The following is a 26,919-nucleotide window of genomic DNA, read 5'->3' as shown; positions in this document are numbered from 1 at the left end:
AATACTCAGACGTGTTTAAATGTGTGTTATAAAAGGTAAACCACACTTGTGTCGGAATTTTGTTTTGTATAAAGGGGTATTTGCTATCATTTTAAACTAATAAAACAATAACATCCTGCATAGTAATGGTGTTTATTTAATCTCAAAGACACATTTATTTCAACTTTTCACATTTGACTTAGAGTTCCTCTTTCGTTGTAGGGCATATGTATATCTGACAGTAAAATTAACCTGACCAATGTTATGCCCCAGAGTCTATACCTTACTGTAAGTGCCACAGAGTCAATATGGGGCAGCAGTTTATCTTTTACTATCTACTTACTGCCACTGGCTGCATGCTTTAAAATACAGCAGCCACTCACAGCAACAACTGGTCTGAAACAGTCAGACCACATGTTAAAGAACCATGCTAGTGTTTTTGCAAGTTTTAGCCTAAGTCACATACAGTAGGCTACTCAACACTGCAGCTAATCTTTTCTTGAAGCACAATGTAAAGGTATTTTTTCCAGGCAACCATTGTAACATGTCAAGCAAAGGTTTAACCAAGAAAGAGAATGCTTAGGTTTTAGGTTCACTGTCACACTCTCATGGCTTGCCGGGCTGCTTGAATAGAACAGTGCCATTGTTAATATTATTAATAACACCTAAAATATCATGCCATAAAGTTGATGGCACTATTTGTGGTTTATAGTTGGGTTTGTAGTAAAAGGGCAAAATGTGCAAAAACACTGGTACAAAATTATTTCAGTATTTAGGCTACTTGTCTTTTGTTTTCTGCAGTAGGTATTTTGTCCAGTCCAAGTTGTCACGTTAGCATAGAAGCTCAGTCTTGACATTGAGATGTGTGACAAAATGTGGATGAAAATCATGATGCTTTTGAAAACTCAGAAAGAGCTGGTAAATAGACCCAAGACACACATTGTAACCTTTAAACTGAGATTCATTAAAATGGGCTTTTCTGGTTTTGAAATCCTGTCCTCCAGAGGTTCAAGTGCACCAAAAATTACTCCTCTAGTGTGTACACTGTTAGAAATTTCTTGTAATTTTACAGGAAATTCCTGGCTAATAGTTGCCGTAAATTTACTGTAAACAGTATACAGGACTGTTATTGTAAAATAACTACAACAAGGTACTGTACTTCCTGTAATTTCACAGGATATAATACTGTAAATATTACAGCAAAATTTTATATTTACGGCAACTCAGTAGCCAGGAATTTCCTGTAATTTTAGGGATTTTCTGTAATTTCACAGGACAGAATATTGTAAATATTACAATTAAATGTTGTAACTTGGATAAATGTTCTCTTTCAGACTTCTGCAAAGAAAAACAAAACTATAATTAATATATTTTTATTTTCTCTTAAAAAACAGAGTGCACAATGCACAAACAATCTATTAGTGTACCAAACTGGTTGAACATGAGTTGTCAAACATACTAATGTCCCCAATGTCCTCTAATTTCCCCTGCCCACCAATTCAAAATCCAGCAGCTCTTGAAGAGGTTACATATATGTAACCTCTTCAAGAGCTCAAAATATCTACATTGATTGCTTGCTTGCTTTGTCACAAAGAATGGACTAAATGGTTTGAATCACAGAAACTCTGGATTCTACTGCAAATTGACATGCAATTTTAAACTAAATATTGGCGAAACTTTAACTGGTAAATGACTGTTGAATGAATGTTAAAAAGAAGAGAACAAGCTGACAAAGAGAAAATAAGCTGACAATAAATGGATTCAGCGGCCTGCTAAGTGGCTATAAATCAGTTAAAAAGATTGTTTTGTTTTAAACGTCTACTTTCCATTTGTCTCTTGTATCTATAATACCTAATACTGTGGGCTTGAGAGGAAACCCAACTTATGCCGCATCTTGAAACGTTCCTGTCCAAGGTCCTGAAATCTGCTTTCCCAAGCATGCGTCACGTGACTTCACCCAGCACTGCCTAGCTCAGCACCAAGCCAACTGGTTTCTGGAGATTTCATGTGAGAAAAGGACGAACCCCGAACCCCTTCCTCTCTCACCTTGCGACTGTTTTTCTTTCTCTCGACAACCGTTTCCGACTTTTTTTAATCGGATAATGTGGACCTTCAAAGCGCTCGGAGTATGACAAGAGATTTTAGGATGCTAGACTTGTGCTGCTCGTTTTGTCTCTCTCTTTTTACTTTAATGCCAGCACGGTGAATGCGTCGGACAGAGTGGACAAGCCTGCTGCTGCTAGTTGTCCGCATTCAGAAAGTCAACATCTTGTCTTTCTTTATATTTTTTTCTCTCTGGAGCGACTTCAGAAGGATGTAACGACCGATCCACCTTGCACAGCTGAAGTCTCCTCATCAAAATGCAGAAAGGAATACGACTTAATGATGGTCATGTCACCTACCTGGGGCTTTTGGCAAAAAAGGATGGTACAAGACGAGGGTGCTTGAGCAAAAAGAGCTCAGACAACACGAAATGGCACTCAAAGTGGTTTGCTTTGTTACAGAATATGCTCTTTTATTTTGAGAACGAGTCCAGCTCTCGACCCTCGGGATTATACCTGTTGGAGGGATGCATATGCGACAGGGCGCCTTCACCGAAACCTTCGCTGTCAGCCAAGGAGTGTTTGGAAAAGCAGGTATGGAGAGCGCGCGCGCAAACAAACACACACACACACACACACACACAGTCGCTCTCTCTCTCTCTCGCTCTCTCTCTTTCTCTCTCTCCCTCTCACTGCTTTTATTGTTTCGCAGGCTTCACGTTAAAATATTGACGAGGTGCAACACAGAATGCAAAATTTGCTCCTGCACCGCAAACGCCTTTGAACTATTTTAACCCCAAACAAAGCGCTTTTCTTATGCATATATTGTTCTTATTTCCCATCGCACGATGACCTCAAATCCAGCGCAGTAGAATGGCACTAGGTTCCAGATTGCTGTATTGCACGTTATGTAATTCATGCATGGCATTAATGATGAGGTAACAATGTTAACACCTAATGATATTACAGCAGCCTTGGCATTGGGCTATGCAGTGTTTTACTTTAGGTTGCCGCACCCGAGCTTGATCCCTTCATTTTTTTTTTATTGGCGAGATAGTTTTTAGTGGTGTATGGCATGTTAATGCATTACTTTTGTCATCAGGGTGATGCATTTGCATCATGTCTTGCAATATATTTTGCTTTTGACTTTCACTCATCATCTTTTTCACGTTTTGGGCGGAGAGTGATATACCTAATGCTCCTTCCAACAAAACGTGCAAAAAAAGGAGTTGTTGCCTCAAGGTTTCTATCTTGTGGTGAAACGATGAAATTACAGTTGACGCTCCAGAAACAGCAGGGGGCCAGTGATCAGTCAGCACTTATCTGGGTCACCTGAATGAAATGATTGAGTCTAATACTGGAGTTTTCATTTGCATTATAGATGGTAATTGTTTAATCACTTTTTACAAGTGGCAATTTTGACTCTAGCACACCCTGTTGCAGTGTTATAAAGACTAGATGTAGCAGGATTTATACATTTAAATCATATCTGCTAATTAAGTATTCACTTGAATAGCAAACGTAAATCAACAAAACGTGATAGTGAGCAGCAGGAAGGTTAGCAGGTCTGTCAACATTGTTATTATGAAAAAACAGTCCAAGACCATAATGCTTCACTGCCACCGGCTCTCCTCTCTCCAGGCTCTGTGCCTGACTCTGTAGGTAGGGCTGCAATCCAAAGTGAGTCCAGGCTCTTCCTGTGAACAGCTGCCTTTGTGCTGACAAAGCAGAATGCAACACAGTGGCTAATGTTGTGCCCCCACCGTTGCTTTAAAGGCACCCCAAAACAAACCTCCCTGAAAGAATTTGGATTCTCTATGTTTTTGTTAGCAGTGCTGTTTCCATCTGCATTGTGCTGTTTTCAATGCATACATTAGAACATGGTGAGAAAAGCCTGATTCATAGATCTCTACCATCTTGGACTGAATTCATGATAAACCAGAGACAAGATATTTGATTTGCTTTGTTCTGTGAAAGCACGAAGAGGTGCACAAATAATGAATGACTAATGTGACTGATCAGACAGGCTGCTGAAGAGTTACCTCTCAAGGAAAACAAACATCCTTAACAAGGACGAATAGGAGTAAGAAAATATCAGCTCTATCTCCCATCCCCACCTGGATTCACGGTTTTGTGGCAACGTTTGAGCAATCTGCCGTAATCCCTACATTATATTTATCCTCAAATGCAGTTAGTGTGAAAATGATAATGCATTTGAGCCAGAGGTTTCTATGGCAACCCTTATTTGCATCCTAAAGAATGATGCAGTTGGAAGAGGCAGGGTAACAGAGAGGGGAGAAGTAGTGTCGCATCTCTCCTATTAATGCAAGCACTATCTGGGCTAAATGTATTCCTTGCAGTACCTTGGAGGGGTCACAGTCCATTTATAGAAAACACCACTCGCTCACACTGGGAAACAGCAGCACTTCAACCAATAACTCAAGACGCTATGGGAGCAAGAGATGGTTGATTTGTACTGTAAATCGAAATATCTGACTAATATGCACCAGTAAAATATGATATCCTGCACTCTTTAGGGTGGGTGAAGGCTAGCATCCAAACTAAAGCTCCTCATTAAAATGAAAGTGGTTGCAAGGAGAGTGATTACCGGGATGTAGTCCTCCAGGGAATATATTATGTATAGATTTCATTATATAATTCAGGAAAGCCCTTTTTCAGCATTTTTGGAATACAACTGAGCTGTTTATCAGCCAGTAGCAATATACAAGGAATAGTAATTATTCCACTCATGTAGAAAAAACAATTAATGTCTATTTCATTATTTACCACTCATTCACAAGTCTTCCCCCATATCAATTTTCATAGATATAAACAATAAATGATAATAATAATAATAATAATAACAAACAACAACACAACAACAACAACAACAACAACAACAATAATAGTAATGATAGTAGTAATGATAATAATAATAATAATAATAATGATACTCTACATGATGAATTGTATCAATGTTGTGTCAATCTCATGTCACTGTTAAGATTAGTAATTATTTTTTTAAAGGTGAATGACTCAGCCATAAACCTAACGCAGGAAGCAGACAGTGTGCTTAACATTGCATCACACCAGACACTTACCTCGCTCTGAGAGCGATCATGAGAGAAAACTACAACAACATGTATTCCTCTCTGCCAGAAATAGAGTTTCTTTGACGGTAGGATGAATACCTAATGAATGTGAAGATGGAAGAGCAGTCAGCCCTGAATAATGATCAGCTGCAGGTTGATAGGCGCCTGTTGAACATCTGCAGGCCAAAGATTAGCGTCTGGTCTCCCTCAACACAGCTGGAACAGTCCACAGGAAAGGACATTTCACTTTTTTTTTTTTTTGCATGTATCCAAATAGTTACATTTGTGTCATTTAATCAGTGATAGCAGGCATATTCAAATCCTCTATAAAGTAAAAGTGGCAATACTAGTAAAAGTTTTGTATTCAGAATTTTATTTGTGCAAAAGTACTAAAGTTTTTATGCAGAATGGTTCCTTATGAAGGAGGATATCCCAGCAAAATAGATGTTTTATAAGTTGGAAGCCCGAATCATCATTGGCCCCTATCAATTACCTGTGCTTAATTTATAAAGCCTTAGTAAATTACTTAATTGATAAAAATAACATATAATAATAATGATTTTCAGTTGAGTTTCAGTTGCTAGGAAACAGGAATTGCACAGTTATGTAATTGGCCGTGGCTCCAGCCTCCATGTCTTATGGCATTTCCTCCTGGGAACCAGAGACATCCCAGGAACCGAGCTGGGGGAGGCTTCCCTCAGTGTGCTCCATCAATTGCAGTGGTGGGCGAGGAAGATGTGGCTTCCCCGGGCCCTGTGTGGTTTTAAATCACCCGCTTGATGTTTGCAGCAGCCAGGTAGTGGAACAAACACAAAGACAAAAGCAGAGCAGAAGCTGAAGTTAAGCCACTATATTCTAGATTTATTTAAAAGATATGCAATAAGGAATGCTCCTTTTCTGTGTAGAACATATAACATGTCAGATTAATGATAATCCTGTTGTTTCTAGCTAGAACTCCTCAACATCTCCCCCCTTGTTTGTTTCAGTACTATTTCACTGTCAGCTTCACCCATGAAAACCAGAAGGCGCTCGAGTTACGCACAGAAGATGTAAAGGACTGCGATGAATGGGTGGCTGCAATATCACACGCCAGGTAAAGGCACATGTGCAGACATGGCAATTAGAAGTTGAATAAGTCAGCAGAAGGTAAGTGATCTTTGACAGATGTGCTCAGTCTGCAGGGGATGTTGCCATGGTTTCATTCATGGGGTGAAAAATTTAGAAATGACAGAAAAATGCTTTGTTCACAGTAAAAATCTGATTGCTTTGAACGTAAGATGAAACTACATACACTGATGTGAACTCCATTACTTATTACTTCATTACTGCAATATAAAACCGTGTGTGTGTGTGTGTGTGTGTTTGCATGTGTTACAGTTACAGAAACTTGGCCACCGAGCATGAGACTCTCATGCAGAAGTATCTTCATCTGCTTCAGATTGTGGAGACGGAGAAAACAGTTGCTAAGCAACTTCGACAACAGATAGAAGATGGGGAAATAGAGATTGAAAGGCTTAAGTCAGAGGTAATATTCACTGTGATGCCTTTACACTGAAGAGTAAAAATGTAAACAGACACAGTACAGTACATTATTCACATCATGCGATCTGAACAGATACGAACAGCATCCGAATTTTGATGTCACTCGCCATTTGACGCAATTTGCCACAAACATCACACCTCTCCTTCTCAGAGTCATACCTCAGTCACATCTAAACACATTTTGCTACAACCAGCTGAATACACTCTTTACAGTGGTGTCAGGATCTCCGATGTCCATTGAGGATAAATGTCAATAGATCTAACTTCAGATCTTAAAAAGATTCAGACTTTTTCTTCAGTATTAAAGTAATCCAGGTGAGTGTTGTATGCACAGCATGAACAGGAACTGCTACTAGCTAAATCAGTGAAACTTTCCATGATGAAGATTTGCCATAATGTTAACAAATAGGCAGTGAGAGATTGTTTGAAGCTCAATGTTCAGACAGTCAAAGAGTTTGAGATTTGTTGTGCAGTTCAGGATAAGGCTTGACAGATAGGACATGTCCCACAGGTGTTATTTTTACCTTATGATCAGATATTGAAGCCTGGCACCTCGAGCGACATGACAGTAAATGGGGAAAATGGGAGGTGCTGAAGTTAGGGATTGGGCCAAGAAAGCTTTTAAGACTTTTTTTTTAACTTCATTATTGTCTTGGCAGCAAAACGAGTATACATACAGTGGGTACGGAAAGTATTCAGACCCCTTTAAATTTTTCACTCTTTGTTTCATTGCAGCCATTTTCCAAAAATCAAAAAAGTTCATTTTATTTCTCAGTAATGTACACTCAGCACCCCATCTTGACAGAAAAAAAACAGAAATGTAGAAATTTTTGCAAATTTATTAAAAAAGAAAAACTGAAATATCACATGGTCATAAGTATTCAGACCCTTTGCTCAGTATTTAGTAGAAGCACCCTTTTGATCTAATACAGCCATGAGTCGTTTTGGGAAAGATGCAACAAGTTGTTCACATCTGGATTTGGGTATCCTCTGCCATTCCTCCTTGCAGATCCTCTCCAGTTCTGTCAGGTTGGATGGTAAACGTTGGTGGACAGCCATTTTCAGGTCTCTCCAGAGATGCTCAATTGGGTTTAAGTCAGGGCTCTGGCTGGGCCATTCAAGAACAGCCACGGAGTTGTTGTGAAGCCACTCCTTCATTATTTTAGCGGTGTGCTTAGGGTCATTGTCTTGTTGGAAGGTAAACCTTCGGCCCAGTCTGAGGTCCAGAGCACTCTGGAAAAGGTTTTCGTCCAGGATATCCCTGTACTTGGCCGCGTTCATCTTTCCCTCGATTGCAACCAGTCGTCCTGTCCCTGCAGCTGAAAAACACCCCCACAGCATGATGCTGCCACCACCATGCTTCACTGTTGAGACTGTATTGGACAGGTCATGAGCAGTGCCTGGTGTTCTCCACACATACCGCTTAGAATTAAGGCCAAAAAGTTCTATCTTGGTCTCATCAGACCAGAGGATCTTATTTATCACCATCTTGGAGTCCTTCAGGTGTTTTTTAGCAAACTCCATGCGGGCTTTCATGTGTCTTGCACTGAGGAGAGGCTTCCGTCGGGCCACTATGCCATAAAGCCCCGACTGGTGGATTGCTGCAGTGATGGTTGACTTCCTACAACTTTCTCCCATCTCCCGACTGCATCTCTGGAGCTCAGCCACAGTGACCTTTGGGTTCTTCTTTTCTTTGAGGATTATGGAGGCCACTGTGCTCTTAGGAACCTTAAGTGCAGCAGAAATTTTTTTGTAACCTTGGCCAGATCGGTGCCTTGCCACAATTCTGTCTCTGAGCTCTTCAGGCAGTTCCTTTGACCTCATGATTCTCATTTGCTCTGACATGCACTGTGAGCTGTAAGGTCTTATATAGACAGGTGTGTGGCTTTCCTAATCAAGTCCAATCAGTATAATCAAACACAGCTGGACTCAAATGAAGGTGTAGAACCATCTCAAGGATGATCAGAAGAAATAGACAGCACCTGAGTTAAATATGAGTGTCACGGCAAAGGGTCTGAATACTTATGACCATGTGATATTTCAGTTTTTCTTTTTTAATAAATTTGAAAAAATTTCTACATTTCTGTTTTTTTCTGTCAAGATGGGGTGCTGAGTGTACATTACTGAGAAATAAAATGAACTTTTTTGATTTTTGGAAAATGGCTGCAATGAAACAAAGAGTGAAAAATTTAAAGGGGTCTGAATACTTTCCGTACCCACTGTACATATGAGGAATATACATGCCAGTAGAAAACAATTTAAGACATGTCTCCAAATACACTTCCATCCATCCATCCTCCAACATCTTCAACCACTTAACCGTTCAGGGTTGCGAGGGGGGGAGAACATGCAAACTCCACACAGAAAGGCCTGGGATGACTAATGATCAAACACCAGACCTTCTTGCTGTGAGGCCTTAACCACCGGACCACCCTCCAAATACACATACAGATAGTAGCCCCACTTTACACCCCTGAGGGTCAGGATCCATTTGGGCCATTTTGGCTGAGCTTCTGATGGCGGACGTTTTACAGTGTTGGAGTTCTCAACTGAAAAGTGAGCACTGTTAAAACATCCAGGATTTTGTCCTCTCTGACTAATCACAATAACCAAGGATTACAGGATTCTCCATTTACAGGCAAATGTGTGGCAACCACACGTAGTACCATTCAGACGTGCTGTAAATTGACTTCCTGAACTGGCACAATAACACTATATCACCACTTTCTCTTGCACTGCACACTCATTCTTTTCCAAAATTTGTCCCATCCTGCCAGCACAACAAATAACAGCTGAGCCAGTGGGAAAATGATGGATTATGCTGATTATTGTCATGTCTGCATTATATGTGTATAAAGCATTGTGAGGAGACAGAAATGGAAGCACTACTCCATCACAGAGAGAGAGAGACATGTTCAGGCCAACCACCCTCCACTTTGCATCTCCTCTCAGAAACAATGCCTCCAATAGGGCAGTGTTCCCAGCTGTATTCTTCAGATCAAATAGTCATTTTACTTTAATGTGCAAATGTGATGCTTGAAATCAAATGATGTGCTGAATATGCATGAACACGGCTTTATATTGCATCTCTTCTATGAAATGCAATGACAATTAACTCTCTCACAGTCTACAAAGAAAATGAAGACACTTAGCTTCAAACAGTTCGAGGCAGCTTCAGTCTGTTAGGGGGGGAGGGTTCAGCACCCTCAGTTTACCTCTTGTCAACATGCAGGACAGTTTGGTACATATTGCACTTAAATCACCAATGTAAATCAATATTGGTGCAGAGATATCCAGCCAAGTGAACACATCTAGTTTAGTCAGGCTAATGTCTCAGTGTTGACAGCGCTGACAGGTCCTGTCCTGTTGACTCACTCACTTTGTTTACTTGCTGGTACAGTAAGTGAGAAGACAAAAGTGTGTGAGTGGGAATGACTGGTCATTTCTGCGGTTGCATCCCTGGCAGATCTCTGGGCTGCTCAAAGACAACGAGAAGATTCACGCCAGCCCTGCAGCCACCCCAACTGATGACGACTCAGAAATCAAGAAGATCAAAAAAGTAAAGCATGTGATTTAAACTAGTTTACTACATTTTTTATCTTAAGATGCTGAGAAACTGACTACAGCCATTACAATAACAGGTCCAGAGCTTCCTGCGAGGCTGGATCTGCAGGAGGAAGTGGAAGACAATCATTCAGGATTACATCCGCTCTCCACACGCAGAGAGCATGAGGAAGAGGAACCAGGTGGTGTTCAGCATGCTGGACTCGGAGGCCGAGTACGTCCAGCAGCTTCACATCCTGGTGAACAACTTCCTGAGGCCGCTCCGCATGGCAGCCAGCTCCAAGAAACCGCCCATCACCCATGATGATGTCAGCAGCATATTCCTCAACAGGTCGGATCCTCTCATCACACAGAGCATTTCCATTAATTGCCTTACAAAATATAATCATGTTAAAGGTAGCCTGTGGAGTTTTCTTTACCAATAGTAGCACTATGGAGCAATGTTACAGTGAGCAGGACCTCGATTTGTTTATATCTCATGCACACACACATGCATGCAAGAACAGGCAGCAATGAAGAAGACTGCTAGTTAGCAAAATGGATGCAAACTATTCAGATTTAACAATATTTCACAAACCAGCTTTGCAAAACACAGAGTAATAATCATAAATGTGAATGTTTAAAAGAAAACTCCACATATACCTTTAACAAGTTTAAGTCTGGAAATGTAATTTTAAAGATGCATTTAGTGATTGTCTACCTTAAAGATGCATTTAGTGATTGTCTACCTTAAGGGGTCAGAAACACAGAAAATGTATTGCTTGGTCTAAAAATAAAATAAAAAAACGTGGGAAAATCAGACAAAATCTATTTCAAGTGTCAGTATTTTGATCAGCCTTTTCTGTCTCATTTCAAGACTGACACACGAAAGTCCTGAAAGAATTATGTCACCATCTAGTAGGTTTTAGTGATGAATGGTTGGTTTGTTGATCTGTCAGTCCAACACTTCTGGCCATAGGGAATAAATTACCATTGCAGTATACTTGTAGCGGATAACGATGTTGTGCAGAAAAAGAATGTTGATTTTGGTCAACCCTGACATTTCCACTAGAACAGCTAAGATTTCGAACTTTCGAACAATTACGTGCTGAACATAGGCTACTCTTTCTCCTGAGAGGGTGCATCCCTTTGTTTGGCTGCAGATCTTGTAACTATACTTTTACATAAAGAAAAGCAAAATTTAAAGGTTATGAGACGTCAATATCAACAAATATTAAGTTATATTATTATTAGGTTCAAGCTTCTAGATTGAGGTTTGTGTCCCTTCAAAAAAAAATTTTGCTGGACACACAGACATCGAAGACAGTAATTTCCATGCAACCTCATTGGCCTATTCAAAATCCACCCACACACTCATCCAAGCACGTTCATGCTCACAACCTGGACACTCATGCTCTTGTACACACTGTCTGATATCAGGGCTTTCATTTAACAACATCATTCACAACATCACTGGATGTCGGCAGAATTATTAACACAAACTCTGTAATTGTTTGAGAAGATAATATTTTAACATTGTTTCTATTTAAATTTTTTTTTTTTCAGTGAAACTATCATGTTTCTACATCAGATATTTTACCAGGGTCTAAAAGCCAGAATAGCAAGCTGGCCAACATTAGTGTTGGGTAAGGAACATCTCCTTTACTGTCTTCATTTCATTTTCTTGCCCTCAGTATTGTTTATGTCATTGTTATGGTATCTTGGTATTGATCTTCTATAGCGGACCTGTTTGACATCCTGCTGCCCATGCTGAACATCTACCAGGAGTTTGTGAGGAACCACCAGTACAGCCTGCAGATCCTGGCTCATTGCAAGCAGAACCGAGACTTTGACAAGCTGCTGAAGCAGTACGAGGCCAAGCCCGACTGTGAGGAGAGGACTCTGGAGACTTTCCTCACCTACCCCATGTTCCAGGTTAGCTCGTTTGTCTCACTGATATACACAAGAAATATAAAGGCAGACTCATTTGTTTGATGCAGAGCTGCAGCCTGGAGCCAGTTTTTGTCGTTAATTTTGAGCTCTCACAGCCATTCTGGGCAGAGTTCTTCTCTCCATAGATGAATGTGACCCTTGGGCCATATAATTCACCAACTTAATACTAGGTGGCTATAGCTATGCCAATGAAACCCAGTTGTAGCTGTCAGTAAAGCAGTTAGCCTCTTTGTTTTCTGTAAGGGTTTTGACTATCAAGTCATTTTAGTCTTCTTTTTTTAAGTTTGCAGACCACTGTCACAGTTACACCAACTGACAGATGTTGTTTATGTCTACAGTGTTTGTAAACATTGAAATTATACATCCGCTTCTGATCTTCTGGTAACGTGTCCTAACAGCACACAGTGAATTGCGCAAATTTGAACCTCTATTCCACTGCTATCAGTTTCCATTAATAGTCATTTTCAGGTTTTATTTATTTATTATAAGCATATCTTATTTATTACTGCTGCATATCAGCTACTGGAGATAGTTTGCAATATGTATGATGAATTGTGGTGCCAGTGAGTTTTGGCTTACTGCCCAAAATGACAAAATCCCAACTATTAATTATTATTTAGTTGTACTTGTAGTGTACATATGAGAAGTGTAGTTTTATTATTGATTAAATAAAACCCCAGAACTAAATCAGACTGATTTCCACTCTGACCATAGCAATATTTTCAGCCATGTGGTTTGGCCTCTATTCTGGCTATCTGGCTGTCGTGGCTCAGCCAGGACTTCAAAGACCCGCCTCCTTCTTAAGCACTCATTGGCTCTCTGACCGATGTCCCATTTTGTAGCATCACTGAGCAAAAACAGAAACAGCAGGCACTTGTCTGCTTTTGCTCAGAATATCCCTGTAGTGTTATTCATGTCTATAAAAAGTGGTCGTTTTTGGAGCTCAGGCTTTAATAATGCCTCCTTTCTGGCGAGGCACGCAGTTTCCCGACAGTCCACTCTGCTGGGGCCTACTGCTGGCTGTGCTGTGTTGATAATAAATTTTGCTGATGAGTGTAGATTGTGCTCTCCAATGATCTACTTCTCATTAGTGTACACACACGTATATTCCTGCGTGTGCATCTTCATGTTGTTGTTACATTTATGCGCGCATGTAAGCTGTTATACTCCCCAGTTGATTTCTGTTCTGTCTCTTTAGATTCCCCGCTACATTCTTACGCTCCACGAACTTCTGGCGCACACACCCCATGAACATATAGAGAGAAACAGTCTGGACTACGCCAAATCTAAGCTGGAGGAGCTTTCCAGGTACTTTTATATAATATGGTTAAAGCCAAGACTTGAGTGGAATCTCAACTGAGCAACATAATTTTACACAACACAGAATAAAATGCAATGGTTTGGTTTCAGAAGGGGGGCAGACAAAATGGAATCATATTCTTGCATTTATATACATTGACATACATCTAGCAAATAAGTAATTACCAGTATGGTGAAACTGGTTATAGTTAACAGGTTGGTAAATAGCAGTGTCTGCAGTCTTCCTCTCAGACTGCATTCAGCAGTCATCATATAATCATAAAATTAACATTTACAGGGAGACTCATGAGACTTATGTTTGAGTCATTTTTGTGTCATGTTCCATACTGGATTCTCTGCAGTCCTGTACAGATCAAATGAGAATGATGAAACGTCCTTTTTCCCTAGAATCATGCACGATGAAGTGAGCGAGACCGAAAACATCAGGAAGAACCTGGCAATAGAGCGCATGATCGTAGAGGGCTGCGAGATTCTCCTCGACACCAGCCAGACGTTTGTAAGACAAGGTAACCCCTGCCTTTAAGTGTTGTACTTGAGATCCCAGCGAAAAAAACTCTAGGTCCACGGAATTGCAGCAGAGGGGGATTTCCTGTCCCTCCTTACCTGTCTGACAGCCTGATCTTACATCCTCAGCTCCATATTTAGGAGGAAATACTCCATTCGCCATCTCTCTCTCTCTGTCTCTCTGGTGTACAACATGTACTCCTCATGAGGAGAGTCTTTAATTTCCAAGTGTAATTAGACTGTTCAGAGGCAAACTGATGATGAATCTGGGACTGTAAATGTCACACGTCCCCAGCAGGCCTTGATAGATGAGGAAAGGGAAAACAGAAATGCTAGATTATTTAATCCTTAGTATATTGCATGACCGTACATGTATTCATATGTAGAGGATATGAACGCTATTTGCTATTGATTCTTTCTCTTATTAGGTTGTTCCCCTGTCCTTGCCTCTTTTCCACTCATCTATGTATCTTTCTCCCTCTCTCTTCCTCCTTCCTTCTATTTGCACACACTCTTTTATTCCCACATAAAGGGTCCCTCATCCAGGTGCCGATGAGCGAGAAGGGCAAGATCACCCGTGGGCGACTGGGCTCTCTGTCTCTGAAGAAGGAGGGGGAGAGGCAGTGCTTTCTCTTCTCCAAGCATTTAATCATCTGCACCAGGGGTTCTGGGGGAAAGCTTCATCTCACCAAGGTGGGCCTGCGCTGCTGAGCTTGCAGTGGAGCTGTTCCTTATTTCAAACATCACAATCCACAAAACCCTGAATCTCTGAGCTAAATTGAACGGATTAACTGACAGGAGATGAAAGCTGCGGGGTTAGCGATGTCGTGGCTTTTATCATTGACCACTGGAGCTACACACACCCATGCAAGCTTGCACACGCACGCACACACACACACATGCACAGACTCATTGCACATGTTTGAAAGCAGCTGCTTGATATCACTTTGATGTGTGTAATAGAGCAGTGGTGTATTATTACTCCACATTACTCTTCTCAACATTACAAAGGGCGATTGATGTTTGGGGTCTAAGATAAGGCCAAAAAGCTTTCAGATGAAGGCCTTACATATAATTGCAATACAACTAGAGTCTCAGATTTTATAAAAAGCATTCATTTGGAGTTGTGTATCTGGCCACCTGAAATGTTTATGTAAGTCTTTTTGTTCATTTTTAGCTCCGTTTTTGGTTTCTACCAACTCTTGAGGGAAATATCTGGGTCTTTAGCTCCTTAATGCTCAAATAGTTAGTCGCTGTTTTGGTGCTAAGCCATCGAGCCAAAAACGACACTATGAGAGTGAACCAAAACAGTAAAGTAATTTTTTGCCTTACTGTTTTACCTACGGCCACGTCAGAGCCATATTATGACAAGAAAAAAGGGTGAAAGACACAAGGGTGAATGGCAGTGAGGATCCTCAGAAACTCAAGGTGAAAACAAGGTTCATGAAGGATTTTTGACAAACTGTTTTTTTAATTTAAATATTATAAGGGAACCATACTCTTGGATTATCTAAATTTCTCTAAATTGGTTAAGGAGATAATTCGGGAATTACACAATTTTTTTAGACCTGTTTTGTATTTACATGCAGTTTGAAATTGTGTCAAACAGCAATATATGGCTATTTAACTCAATTGCAGCTGCTCCATGATCCTATGGACATGCAGAAATTGAACTGAGGTGGGCACGTTTTTTAAGCTTTGTCCGAGGAGAGGCCCGCAGTCTCATGCTTTGAAAACCCCTGGCCTATACAGAAAGGCAACCGATCATCAAGTCATAAAGGACACGTGTCACAGATAATTGTATGAGTCTTTTTGAAGATTTGTTCAATGTGTTTTGCTAAGACGTTTAGAGTTGATGACACCGACACCATACAATTGATTGCTTCTTTAACAAAGGGATAACAGAACATCAAATAAATGAAAATGTTAATATGCCTTGAATAAAAAAGGTATAAAACAGAGTCAATATCCCCAATCTACTCCAAAGGTGTTTCAGTAGAGAGTAGAGGCAGTAGAAAAGCTGCTGAGCCCTTTTCACTATCACATATTTCCACTTTGAAGGGTAATTCAGATGCTGATTTCATTTTTAATTCTGAAATTCAAAGAAGCAGTCAGCTGATGAACCTTGAACGTAGTAGTGTAAACAGTTGTAGTTTGTGTTATAGTATGTCAAATGAGGCTGGTGGGAAGAAACCAAATGTATGTTGTATGGGTTTTTTTGCAGAATGGAGTAGTCTCACTTATAGACTGCACTCTTATGGAGGACCCTGAGGGGACAGACGATGAGTGTGAGTGTTTTATTCATGTAGCAGCTTACATAAATATGCATCATATGTACCATGTGTGATAATGTATAAAATATATGATTACTAGAATGTGCTGGGATGTAATAATATTTTAAAATCAATATTTGGAACAAATGAGAAATAGTGCTCCAAAGTGCCACTAGAAAGTAAAATAGACTTAAATAAATAAAAATTGATTAATTCCTCTGTTTTTATAAGAATGTTGATCTTTTCTTCATTTGTTGTTAATGTAGATACATTATATATAACACTTGAAATGTACTGAATTTATTTTATTTATGTGGGTGTATGTTTATGTGCATGAATTTATAGAGAATGACATCTCCTTATGTCTTTGTGTTCACCTCAAAGCCAAATCAGACAAGAGCGGTCAGGACATGGAGCACCTGGACTTTAAGATTGTCGTTGAGCCAAAGGACAGCCAGTCATTCACAGTCATCCTGGTGGCCTCCTCGAGGCAGGAGAAGTCTGCATGGACCAGTGACATCAGCCAGGCATGTCAGCACACATCACAGTATCCAGTAGTCAGACAAGAAGCCGAGGATGTCGGCAGAAAGCCTGCATATTACAGAACTCACTAACATTTCCTCTGTCCTTTCTGTTTACTCCTTTTGCATCTGTCATACAGTGCATAGACAACATCCGCTGCAATGGGCTGATGATGAACGCCTTTGAAGACAACTCTAAAGTCACAGTGCCACAGATGATCAAGTAAGCTTACTTATACATACTGTATATGTATGTATATGCAACTCTTTGCAGCTTCTGCTTTTTCCTGGCATTTATTTCTGATTTTGTTCTTCTTTGTTTTGCTTTTTGAGCAGGTCGGATTCAAGTCTGTACTGCGATGATGTGGACATCCGCTTCAGTAAGATGATGAACTCCTGCAAGGTGCTCCAGATCCGCTACGCCAGCGTCGAGCGCCTGCTGGAGAGACTGACCGACCTCCGTTTCCTCTCCATCGATTTCCTCAACACCTTCCTGCACTCCTATCGCGTGTTCACCACCGCCGATGTGGTGCTAGACAAACTCATCACTATCTACAAGAAGCCCATCAGTGCCATCCCTGCTCGGTCAGTCACATTACATTTGGCTGGATTTGAACCTTGAAAGGCTGTTGACAGCATTTACTATAGACAAACACATGATTTGTCTGGCATACATCCAGACCTGTCCACGCTACATAAAGATGAGATTGATCTATAACAATATGAAGCTTTGTCATCCTCTCGTCAAGGCATGTGCAGGAGCCAAGAACCTTGCAGCCGTATAAATGGTTGCTTTCTGTTTTTACACAGAAGAGTTTAAGGAAGTGTGAGTAGTTTCACCTGAGGAATCTCAGTTCAGTAGCAGCTCTTACAAGATCGTAAGCCAGATGTATGTACAAGGGTACAACTTAGTGATATTGCTGATCGAGGAGTCAGTGACTTCAAGAAAGGAGCTCACGCAACATCCATATAAAGAAAAGTTCAAATGGTCAAATTATTGTTTCTGGTGTTTGTTGTGGAAAAGATAGTTAAATCCAGTTTGCTCCATACCAGAGACTAAAAATCGGGAAAATCTCCCCCTCTGCTGCATTGATTTTGACCATTTCCCTTTCATTCTGTTTCTTGCCTTGCTAGGTTGTTGGCATACCCCTTTAAAAATTTGCATTATATCACATATATTATAATTCTACAAATTAAATCTGACAGTAGAGAACGTAGTCAAGTTTAGTCACATTTGCATATGAATAAGATGGATGTGAGGTTGGTGAAACGAGAGTCCAGCTGGTGTTCAGGGAAATTTTTTTTAAAAGAAGTTATATGTGACAGAATGAGTTTGATTGTGACACTGGAACAGTTAAGTCCAGTAAAGCTTTGTGTGTGTATTTGGGGGAGTTTGTTTTGTTGGTTAATGTGAGCACAGAGAAGCAGCAGATGGAGCAAAGGACGAAGACAGGCTCTACGATGCTTCAGTATCACTCTGTGTGTCTATGTGTGCGTGTGTGCGCGCATGTGTGGTGAATTTATGTGTGTGTTCAATGGTCGAAGGCAGGAATTGGGTACAGTCTCTCCTGCCTGCCTGGGAGTGTCTCAACTGGGCTCTGTCGCTCTATGGCAACCAACCTCGGTGCTGCAGGACCCCACCCTCCCCTCCCCTCCCTCTCTCCTTGTCTGCAAAAGATCCATAGCGTGAAATATTGACGCGGAGTGTTGCAGTGGGACTGACTCGCTGCTCCACAGGCCTAGAGCAGAGGGCCCTACTGTGGGGTTCAGATCACGGGGAGCCCCCCCATGGCCACTCCCTGCAGCATGCTCTCCTGTAGTGCTTGTCATGTCACTGTGAGACACCTACACTTGGTTGCTCGTGTCAGCAGTGGCCATGCGCACTATCACTCGCTGTGCTATTTATGGGAACCCGTGAGGTCGCCAGGAGGGTTGCAGGGAGTGGGAGAGGTTTTCTGCAACACTGCAGCTTGTATCTTGCTCTAAAACATTGTGTATTTAGCTAAGCTCCTAAAACATATATAACAGTATAGTTACATAATATCAAAGAAATATATTCCTAAATATGTCCTAAATTGAAATGCACATATCCTCCCTTGATGCAGGTCCCTGGAGTTATTCTTTGCCAGTAGTCAGAACAGTAAACTCCTGTATGGAGAGCCTCCCAGCTCCCCCCGGGCCAGCAGAAAGTTCTCCTCCCCTCCTCCTCTCGCTATTGCAAAGAATTCATCCCCAAACCGCAGGCGCAAGCTCTCTCTCAACATCCCCATCATCACTGGGGGCAAAGCTCTTGACCTGGCTGCCCTCAGCTGCTCCTCCAATGGCTATGCAAGCATGTACTCAACCATGTCCCCATTCAGCAAGACCACCTTGGACATCAACAAACTGTACGTGTCCAGCCCTATCACAAGCAAAATCCCTGATGAGGGAGAAGATAAGAAGGACAAGGTGGAGGACACCACAGTGTCCAAGCAAGGTAGGTCAACAAGAGCTGGTCCTATCAGTAAATTATTTCACTGTTGATTTGCTGTAATGATGTTTTCTAATGATCCTTGTAATGTTGTTATGTTACAGATCTCTCCGTACGAGAAGAAAGCGACAATGATCAAAACCAGAGTGATGACGGGGACCCAGAAGCCTCTCCTACCAAGTCACCAACCACTCCAAAAAACATCAAATCGAAAAACTCCTCAGGTACATTGTGTCCTAGTGATGTAATTACAACTCAACAGTTTCATATGAAAGCTTGTAAACTGCACCTATATCCATTGTCCCAGCCAGTTTCACATTCATCACTGAGCCCTCCACATTTGTTGCACAGTTACCGACTACATAATATTAATTATTTGTTTTGGAAAAAGGCCGTATTTTATATGGATGAAATATAGAAATCTTTAACTTTGCGATAGGTTGCAATAGTCAGTTTGTTAATGTTTCTCGTGGAAAACAAAACAAAACATGTCAAGCATAATTCATATAGTATATAAATTGGTTTATGGTTATGATCATGTTGGGAAAGCCAATGCTTGGCTTCAGTAGGTGTTAGGGAAACTTGTGTCATAGCAACTACATCGAGAGCTGTGTTTTCCCTTCCGCCCCCAGTACTGAGGCTTACTGAATCTATAACAAAATCACACAATAGATTTTAAAAGATTCTAATGTGTAAAATAAAGACTTGAAGTGAAATTGTGAAGCAATGAGAGAAGCACAGGGTGCAGGATTTTTAGCTGCTTATGATCTGTCTATGTTCCCAGGATTCAAACATAGCAGACTGCAGAGAATCTGTTGATTCCTCTGTTATGGTGATATTTGGTGGCTATATTTAGCTGCAACCATCTTGAATATCAAAGCCACTTGTAAAGGAACGTCTGGAGGAAAACAGTCATGTTGGCCTGTAGTGCCCCCTAGTGGAGGCTTTTGCAATGGCAAGCAGGCCATTCTGCAGTCTCTCAGTAATAAAATATCTATTATACCAACAGTTTTCTGACAATTTTGAGTCATGTGAAAACTCGCTATTTGTTATGTCTCTCTTTAAACTGACCACTGATTTGATTTACATGGCACCAAAATCAATCTCTTTTGAGTTTTTCTCTCTTACTGTGAACCCCTGCAGAGTTCTCCCTGTTTTCCTACAACAATGGCATGGTGATGTCCTCGTGTCGAGAGCTGGATAACAACCGCAGTGCCCTGTCTGCTGCCTCAGCTTTTGCTATTGCTACAGCTGGAGCCAATGAGGGAACACCTACCAAGGAAAAATATCGGAGGATGTCCCTCGCCAGCACTGGTACACACACCTATGCACTATTCTATTAGGACTAAGGTCCAGTTTCAGTTACATGTTAACATCACGTGGCTGTCAAGAATTTCAAAACTGCAACATGTCAGTTCCAGTTTGCACTGATTTTAGATTTATGGATTCTCCAAACTTGTTGCTCTTTGCGAAAGCTGTGTGTATTACATGAATGAGAGTTTTATGTAAAAATGCAATATATTTTCTGTAGGCTTCCCAACAGATCAGAGAAATGGAGACAAAGAGTTTGTGATCAGACGGGCAGCGACCAACAGAGTTCTCAATGTCCTGAGGCACTGGGTGTCCAAACATTCTCAGGTAAAACATCCCAACACAGTTGAACGCCCTGCTGGAACCCCACCATATTAACACTGGTCTTGTATACATATTGAGTTACTGATTAATGGCTTCTTTTCACAATGATTCTGTAAGTCAGCTTTTGTAGCAGGTAACATGAATTTTACACATTTCTGCAAAAGAAAAAAAATTATTTGACTGAACAAAAAACTTGAGAGCTTGATTTCTATAATTCAGTCAGTTCAAATTAAATGTAGGTTCCTTTCTTGTGAGAGTAGTGATTTCATCTACATCTCAAATGTCTTTGGCCAAGCTGCTAAACTGTGAAGTATTATACCATTGTGCACCATCTAATCTGTCTTTGGTAACACGTGATAAGCAAAACCCATTTTCATTACATACAAAATTACATATGTTCCACCTAGTTGCTTGGAGAGCCTTGTTCTTTGAGGACTGGTGAAAGTCTCTTTGGGAAATGTTTTGCCAGTAACAGACAAAGAAGTGAAACATGAAAACTAAGCAAAATTTGTTTAACTAAAAAACGGAAGACATTTTAAAATAGCATCTATAAAGCAAAGAACATCACATTACTAGTGGTTGAAAGTAATTACACAGTAGTTTCCAAACCTCATGTATGTGTGCTGTGTGTCCCTCTTCAGGACTTTGAGAGTAACAATGAGCTGAAGACAAAAGTCATTGTCTTCCTTGAGGAAGTGATGCATGACCCTGAGCTGCTGACCCAGGAGAGGAAAGCAGCAGCCAACATCATCAGGTACATTATGTAAACCCAGTGTTTGAACTGATGTGTTGTACTGTACGTGATTAGGAGCTTGACTTTCTCTTTTACTGTATGTCAGGACTCTAACTCAGGAAGATCATGGTGACAATCAGATCACCCTTGAAGACGTAACACCTCTGGTGAGTGTAGTCAGTAGCTGCTGTCTACATGTGAGTGTTAACCTTTAGTGCGGGGCAGTTTGAAAGCTGCAGGAAGCAAGATTGTAACAAAAGTATGCAAATGTTTCCACATTTATACAGAAGCACATGGAGCTATGATGGGAATCCACTATGATTCCATTAGGGCTCCAATAACAATTATTTTTATTATAAATGAATATTTTTAGTATTTTAGTATTTTCTAAATTAATGGGCAGACATTCAGTTTACTAACATATAAAACTGTTCACATGTGAGAGGCTTTTTGTTACTTGAAGAGTTGTTCATTTTCTGTTGGTCAGCTACTCTAATTAATTGAAAAGTCGTTTCGCTCTAATCCACATCAACTGAGAAGAAGAGTATTATTATATATATATTTATGTACATTTCTCTACCCAGAGAAAGTGAAAAATCAAAAGCAGTGACCCACTGGCCGGTCTAAAAGAAGCTTGACATACAGGCAGAGATTTTTGCCTCTCATCCGTTTTGTTGATCACAGACGGAGCAGTTTTCTAAACATGAGTATTCTGGTATCCTTTATCAACATCAAATTTACAGATTTTTGAGTATTTATGTTGTGTCTTTCACTCACCTGCCACTTTGCGCTAAGTTGCCAGTTACAGTTTTAATCATCTTCGGGCTTTTTTTGTGTCTCATAGGTGGAAGGAGGGAAGGCCGACCCCTTTGAGAGCCATTCTGCATTGGAGATCGCAGAGCAGCTCACTCTGCTGGACCACCTGGTGTTTAAGGTCATCCCATATGCGTGAGTATCAACCCATCCCAGCTGTACATGTCTGTGGCCAAGAAGAACACACGGACCATTTTTTTTCTTTTTGTTAATCTGTTCACCTCACAGGGAATTCTTTGGACAAGGCTGGATGAAGAATGACAAAAATGAGAAGACGCCGTACATCATGAGAACAACAAAGCACTTCAATGATGTATGTTCCAATCTAAAAACATCACCTGTAACTTGTATTGGTCTTCAAATAGTGATTTGATAGTGAGCTCAAACTTATTTCTTAATTAACTTAACTCTTTTTCCTATGCAAGATAAGCAACCTTATTGCCACAGAGATCCTGCGTTGTGAGGACGTGGTCACTCGAGTAGTGGTCATAGAAAAATGGGTGGCTGTAGCCGACATCTGTCGCTGTCTCCACAACTACAACGCCGTGCTCGAGATCACCTCCTCCCTCAACCGCAGCTCTGTCTTCCGCCTCAAGAAGACCTGGCTCAAGGTTTCCAAGCAGGTGTGCATCTCCCTATGTATTCTTTGTTTCCTCCCAATGTGCTTAGTGTTATGATTAATTGTTTTCTTGATAACCTTTTGTTCTAGACAAAAGCATTGATTGACAAGCTGCAGAAGCTAGTCTCATCAGAGGGGAGGTTCAAAAACCTGAGAGAGGCTTTGAAGAAGTGAGTTCAGTTCAAGGACACAGTTTTGTACTGGATCAATAAAGCAAACATGCAGTACAAGGGGATGATGTGTGTGTTTTTTCCCACCAGCTGTGATCCTCCCTGTGTGCCGTATCTGGGGATGTACCTCACTGACCTGGCTTTCATTGAGGAGGGAACGCCCAACTACACTGAAGACAACTTGGTCAACTTCTCGAAAATGAGAATGGTGAGATGTTTGGCTTCCTGTCACATGAGAGACTTAGTGCAAGTGTGTGTCAGAATTTAACATCAGGTTTCTCTTGTTTTTACAGATTTCTCACATCATCAGAGAAATCAGGCAGTTTCAGCAAACAGCATACAAGATTGAACTGCAACCAAAGGTAAATAAATACCAAAATGTTAGACCAGTGGTGCGTAGTAAGTCCAGGGAAACTTAAGAACTAATCACAGTTTTTCAGGCACTTGTAGGCAGAGCAAGGAGAAAAGTTATATTAAAAACTTTGATTTCATAAGACATTTTGGTTTTAAGCGCTGACAATTTTAGCCTCAAAGGGTCTTTATTAGGGCAGAAATAGTAAAAAAGAAGCTATGTCTACTTGTGACCCCTCTACACATTTCGTATATATCGACCGTCTTGTGGCCAGCACAACCAAAGTGATTATACCTTCTTAGTTTGTTTTATTTTAACACTTTTTGGAGGCCTGCAGAAGTTAAATTATCCAGTAGTTCACAAGAAAAACTCTGAAAAAGAAATCTTATTTTGTGTAGCAGAAACATTTTTTTCTACTTTTCAATCCTGTTCCTGGTAAGGCCTGTGTTGTAACCTCAGACATCCTGACCAAGGTATTGCAAGATTAACTACATTGATTGTGAGACAATTAACAGGATGGGAAATCTGAAAAATAAAAAAATATTTATGTTACACAAAATACATATTTAAATAACAATATTGTTTTCTTGCACTTCTCGTTTATTTTCTTTATAAATTGCTGGATAGTTTTCTTCTTCAGGCCTCTAAAAATGGGGGATGGGTCACAGGTCATAATCTATAGACATTTGCTACAGGTGATGATGGGTCAGAAGTGTTCACTGCTTTATTTTAAGAGGTCACAAACCAAAAAGATCTGGAACCACTAGACAGTGAACAATATTGGATGCCTTAGCTGTTTTGTATTGTTTAAAAAGTGTACAAATTAATTTAATTGAAAGGAAATTATATATCCTGTATAATTATGATCCTTCTGCCTTTCTTTTTTTGTCATTTCAGGTAGCCCAGTATCTACTGGATAACAGCTTTGTTCTGGATGAAGAAAGCCTGTACGAAGCCTCACTCAGAATTGAGCCTAAAGTGCCCAACTGATGGGGATGTTGGCCCTCCACATATTTTTTCTGTTAATATTACACATCAGTTAACATACACATCGATTTTTGTATAATTGTACATGTTAAAGATATTTGCTCTTCTGTACAGTAGGTTTAAGGTTGTTTGACGACACAAAACCTTTCAGTGTTTATTTTTGTTTTTTTACCGTTGCCATGACACCACCTGCTTTAAGGATTTTTTTATTTTTTATTTCTCTCTTCAAGCATAATAACAGAGGTCACTTTGGTCTTCTTAGTGACCAATGACATTATTTTGCAGCATCTCATACTGTGTCGACCTTGCACTTTCTGAGCACTTGTGCTGCTGGCCGTTGTTTGAGTTTTCGATGACTGAGTTTCTCTGCAACCAATGTAGCATTGTAAAAACAACTGCATCAAATCAGGTAAAAGAGCACAGAGAATATAACTGTATTTAAATGTAGAGAGGAGATGACAGTGAGGTATCCAAAGTGTTACTGTCTCTGTGCTTCCCAAACCAAAACAAGAGGGATTTGTTTCTTCATTTCTGCTCACTATTTTAAAGTCAGGGGTTCCCAATCGTTTTTTGCACTGCGGATAGTTTTTATATTGACAATGCCATTGTGGACTTGCCAAATTGGATAGACCAGGGATGAAAACTAAACAGAAAACAAAGCTACTAATGCTGAATGAATGCTCAATGTGCTGATGATGGACCGGTTACCTCACATACTCATAAACTAAGAGTCTATACCGCCATGCCAACAGCTCTGTGGGGCTTTACTTAGGTACAGCAGTGCCAAAAACGTGCCAAATGCTAACATCAGCATGCAACCATGAATATTTGTACCAAATTTCAATGCATTCCATCCAATAGTTATTTAGATATTTCAGTCTGGTTCAAAGTGGTGGACTGATTGTTCGACAGACCAGCATTGTCATCTCTAGAGCCACGCTGCTAGCATATGGCTAGTAATATATTGTTGTTGGAACGTGACAGGAGATGATGAAAAATGCATTATTTTCTAATTATTCAGGTATTCTTGAAGAATTAAAAGTACAGTATATTCGTTGCCTGGTAGCAAATTTCTAAGGGCCAATAACGGTCCAGAGGAGTTGGGAACCTCTGCTCTAAGACTGAAAAAGGTTTAAGTGTCATTTTATTTGTCACAAAGTGATACTCTTCTTTCATAGCCTGTTGTCACATAAGGTGCTAAAACTCACCTTGGACAGATACAGTTTCTTTTATCTAATCAGTTATAATCTGTGTAACAACACAGTGATAAAGAAGGGTTATATCTCTTTAGATTGCTGTGATTTAAGGTGAAAGCTTAGTCATACGAATTTACCGTTAAAATAGAATGGTAGCCTACAGAGAGTTTTCCCTATGTTCAAACTCCATGTTTTTTTTTTTAAGTTTAAGTTCCAAAAAAAAGATCACATGCGGTGGAGAGTGTTGTACCTTCAGGCCCGGCGATACTTCTGTAGAGTAAAAGGTTGTTGCTCTTCTGTAATTAAAAGACAATCTGTCCTTTTTGCTGTTCCAGTGATTGTGGAACGTGACTGTATATCACTCTGTTATATGCATTGCTGTTTAAAACTATGATAAAACGTATGTGAATGACCTCTGCCTGCAGCATTCAAACACTATTTTTGTAGTAGTATAAGAGAGAGTGACCTGCTCTTTATATGAACATGGGAAAGTATTTTGTACTTTGTTGTTAATTCACCTCACTGAGATGTGCTGTACATTTTGTACATGCAACCCTGCTTTTTTTTCTCAATGTGTGAAACACAGTGTAATCCTTTCACAAAAAAAAAGAACAGTTGTATCTCAAGCTTAAACACAAAACGCAACAGTGTGGTTCTAAAACCATGACTTAGAGGTAGGAGACAACTTGAAAGTGTTTTGCATTTATACTGTAATCCTGTCTATAACCATTTCTGTTAGCAGGAATATAGTAACGTAGTGCTTATTCTGTGAATATTTGTATGTATTTTTACTATGTATGTACAGTACACTTTTGAAGCTCATATGGCAGGCATGCAACACCTTCACAGACAGAATAATACTATATACTTATACTGTATACACTTATACATGCACATACTCTTATAAGGTATATAAACAAATAAACATTTGCTGTTAGCAATACCCAGTGGTATGAAAATTATCTTTCAACCCTCATGTTTCCACACCTTAAGATCTATTCCCAGTTTTGTAAGAAAAAAAATGAAAAGATGACGATGATGATGATGATGATGATGACGATGATAACAACAAATTAACAAAAATATGTTTCCCAGTTACCTCTTGCTAATAAATAAATTTTTTATCAGGGTTATTTTGTCTCTAGTGTTTTTGTAGATCATCTGTCAGCTGACAT

General features: G+C 40.1%; 1 protein-coding gene across 1 annotated transcript; it reads left to right on the top strand.

Annotated features, from left to right (window-relative positions):
* Positions 1-1,959: 1,959 nt before the first annotated feature.
* Positions 1,960-26,873, top strand: rasgrf1 (Ras protein specific guanine nucleotide releasing factor 1). The gene is made up of 27 exons (XM_038707051.1): positions 1,960-2,615; positions 6,100-6,206; positions 6,491-6,638; positions 10,122-10,214; positions 10,297-10,550; positions 11,765-11,844; positions 11,940-12,133; positions 13,350-13,459; positions 13,859-13,977; positions 14,508-14,668; positions 16,200-16,263; positions 16,633-16,775; positions 16,910-16,992; positions 17,106-17,354; positions 18,875-19,245; positions 19,344-19,463; positions 20,383-20,553; positions 20,771-20,877; positions 21,516-21,628; positions 21,714-21,774; positions 22,452-22,555; positions 22,649-22,733; positions 22,846-23,043; positions 23,130-23,209; positions 23,300-23,417; positions 23,503-23,571; positions 24,459-26,873. The coding sequence occupies exons 1-27, from the start codon at positions 2,340-2,342 to the stop codon at positions 24,549-24,551; spliced, it is 3,771 nt and encodes a 1,256-aa protein (XP_038562979.1). The 5' UTR covers positions 1,960-2,339; the 3' UTR covers positions 24,552-26,873.
* Positions 26,874-26,919: the final 46 nt, after the last annotated feature.

The sequence above is a fragment of the Micropterus salmoides genome, unplaced genomic scaffold (genome assembly GCF_014851395.1).
Source record: "Micropterus salmoides isolate LMB-PRFRI ecotype aquatic unplaced genomic scaffold, ASM1485139v1 Ms_hic_scaffold_8, whole genome shotgun sequence".
Lineage (NCBI taxonomy): Eukaryota > Metazoa > Chordata > Actinopteri > Centrarchiformes > Centrarchidae > Micropterus > Micropterus salmoides.
Note: the sequence above shows the minus strand (reverse complement) of the source record. Positions and strands in the feature narration are given on the sequence as shown.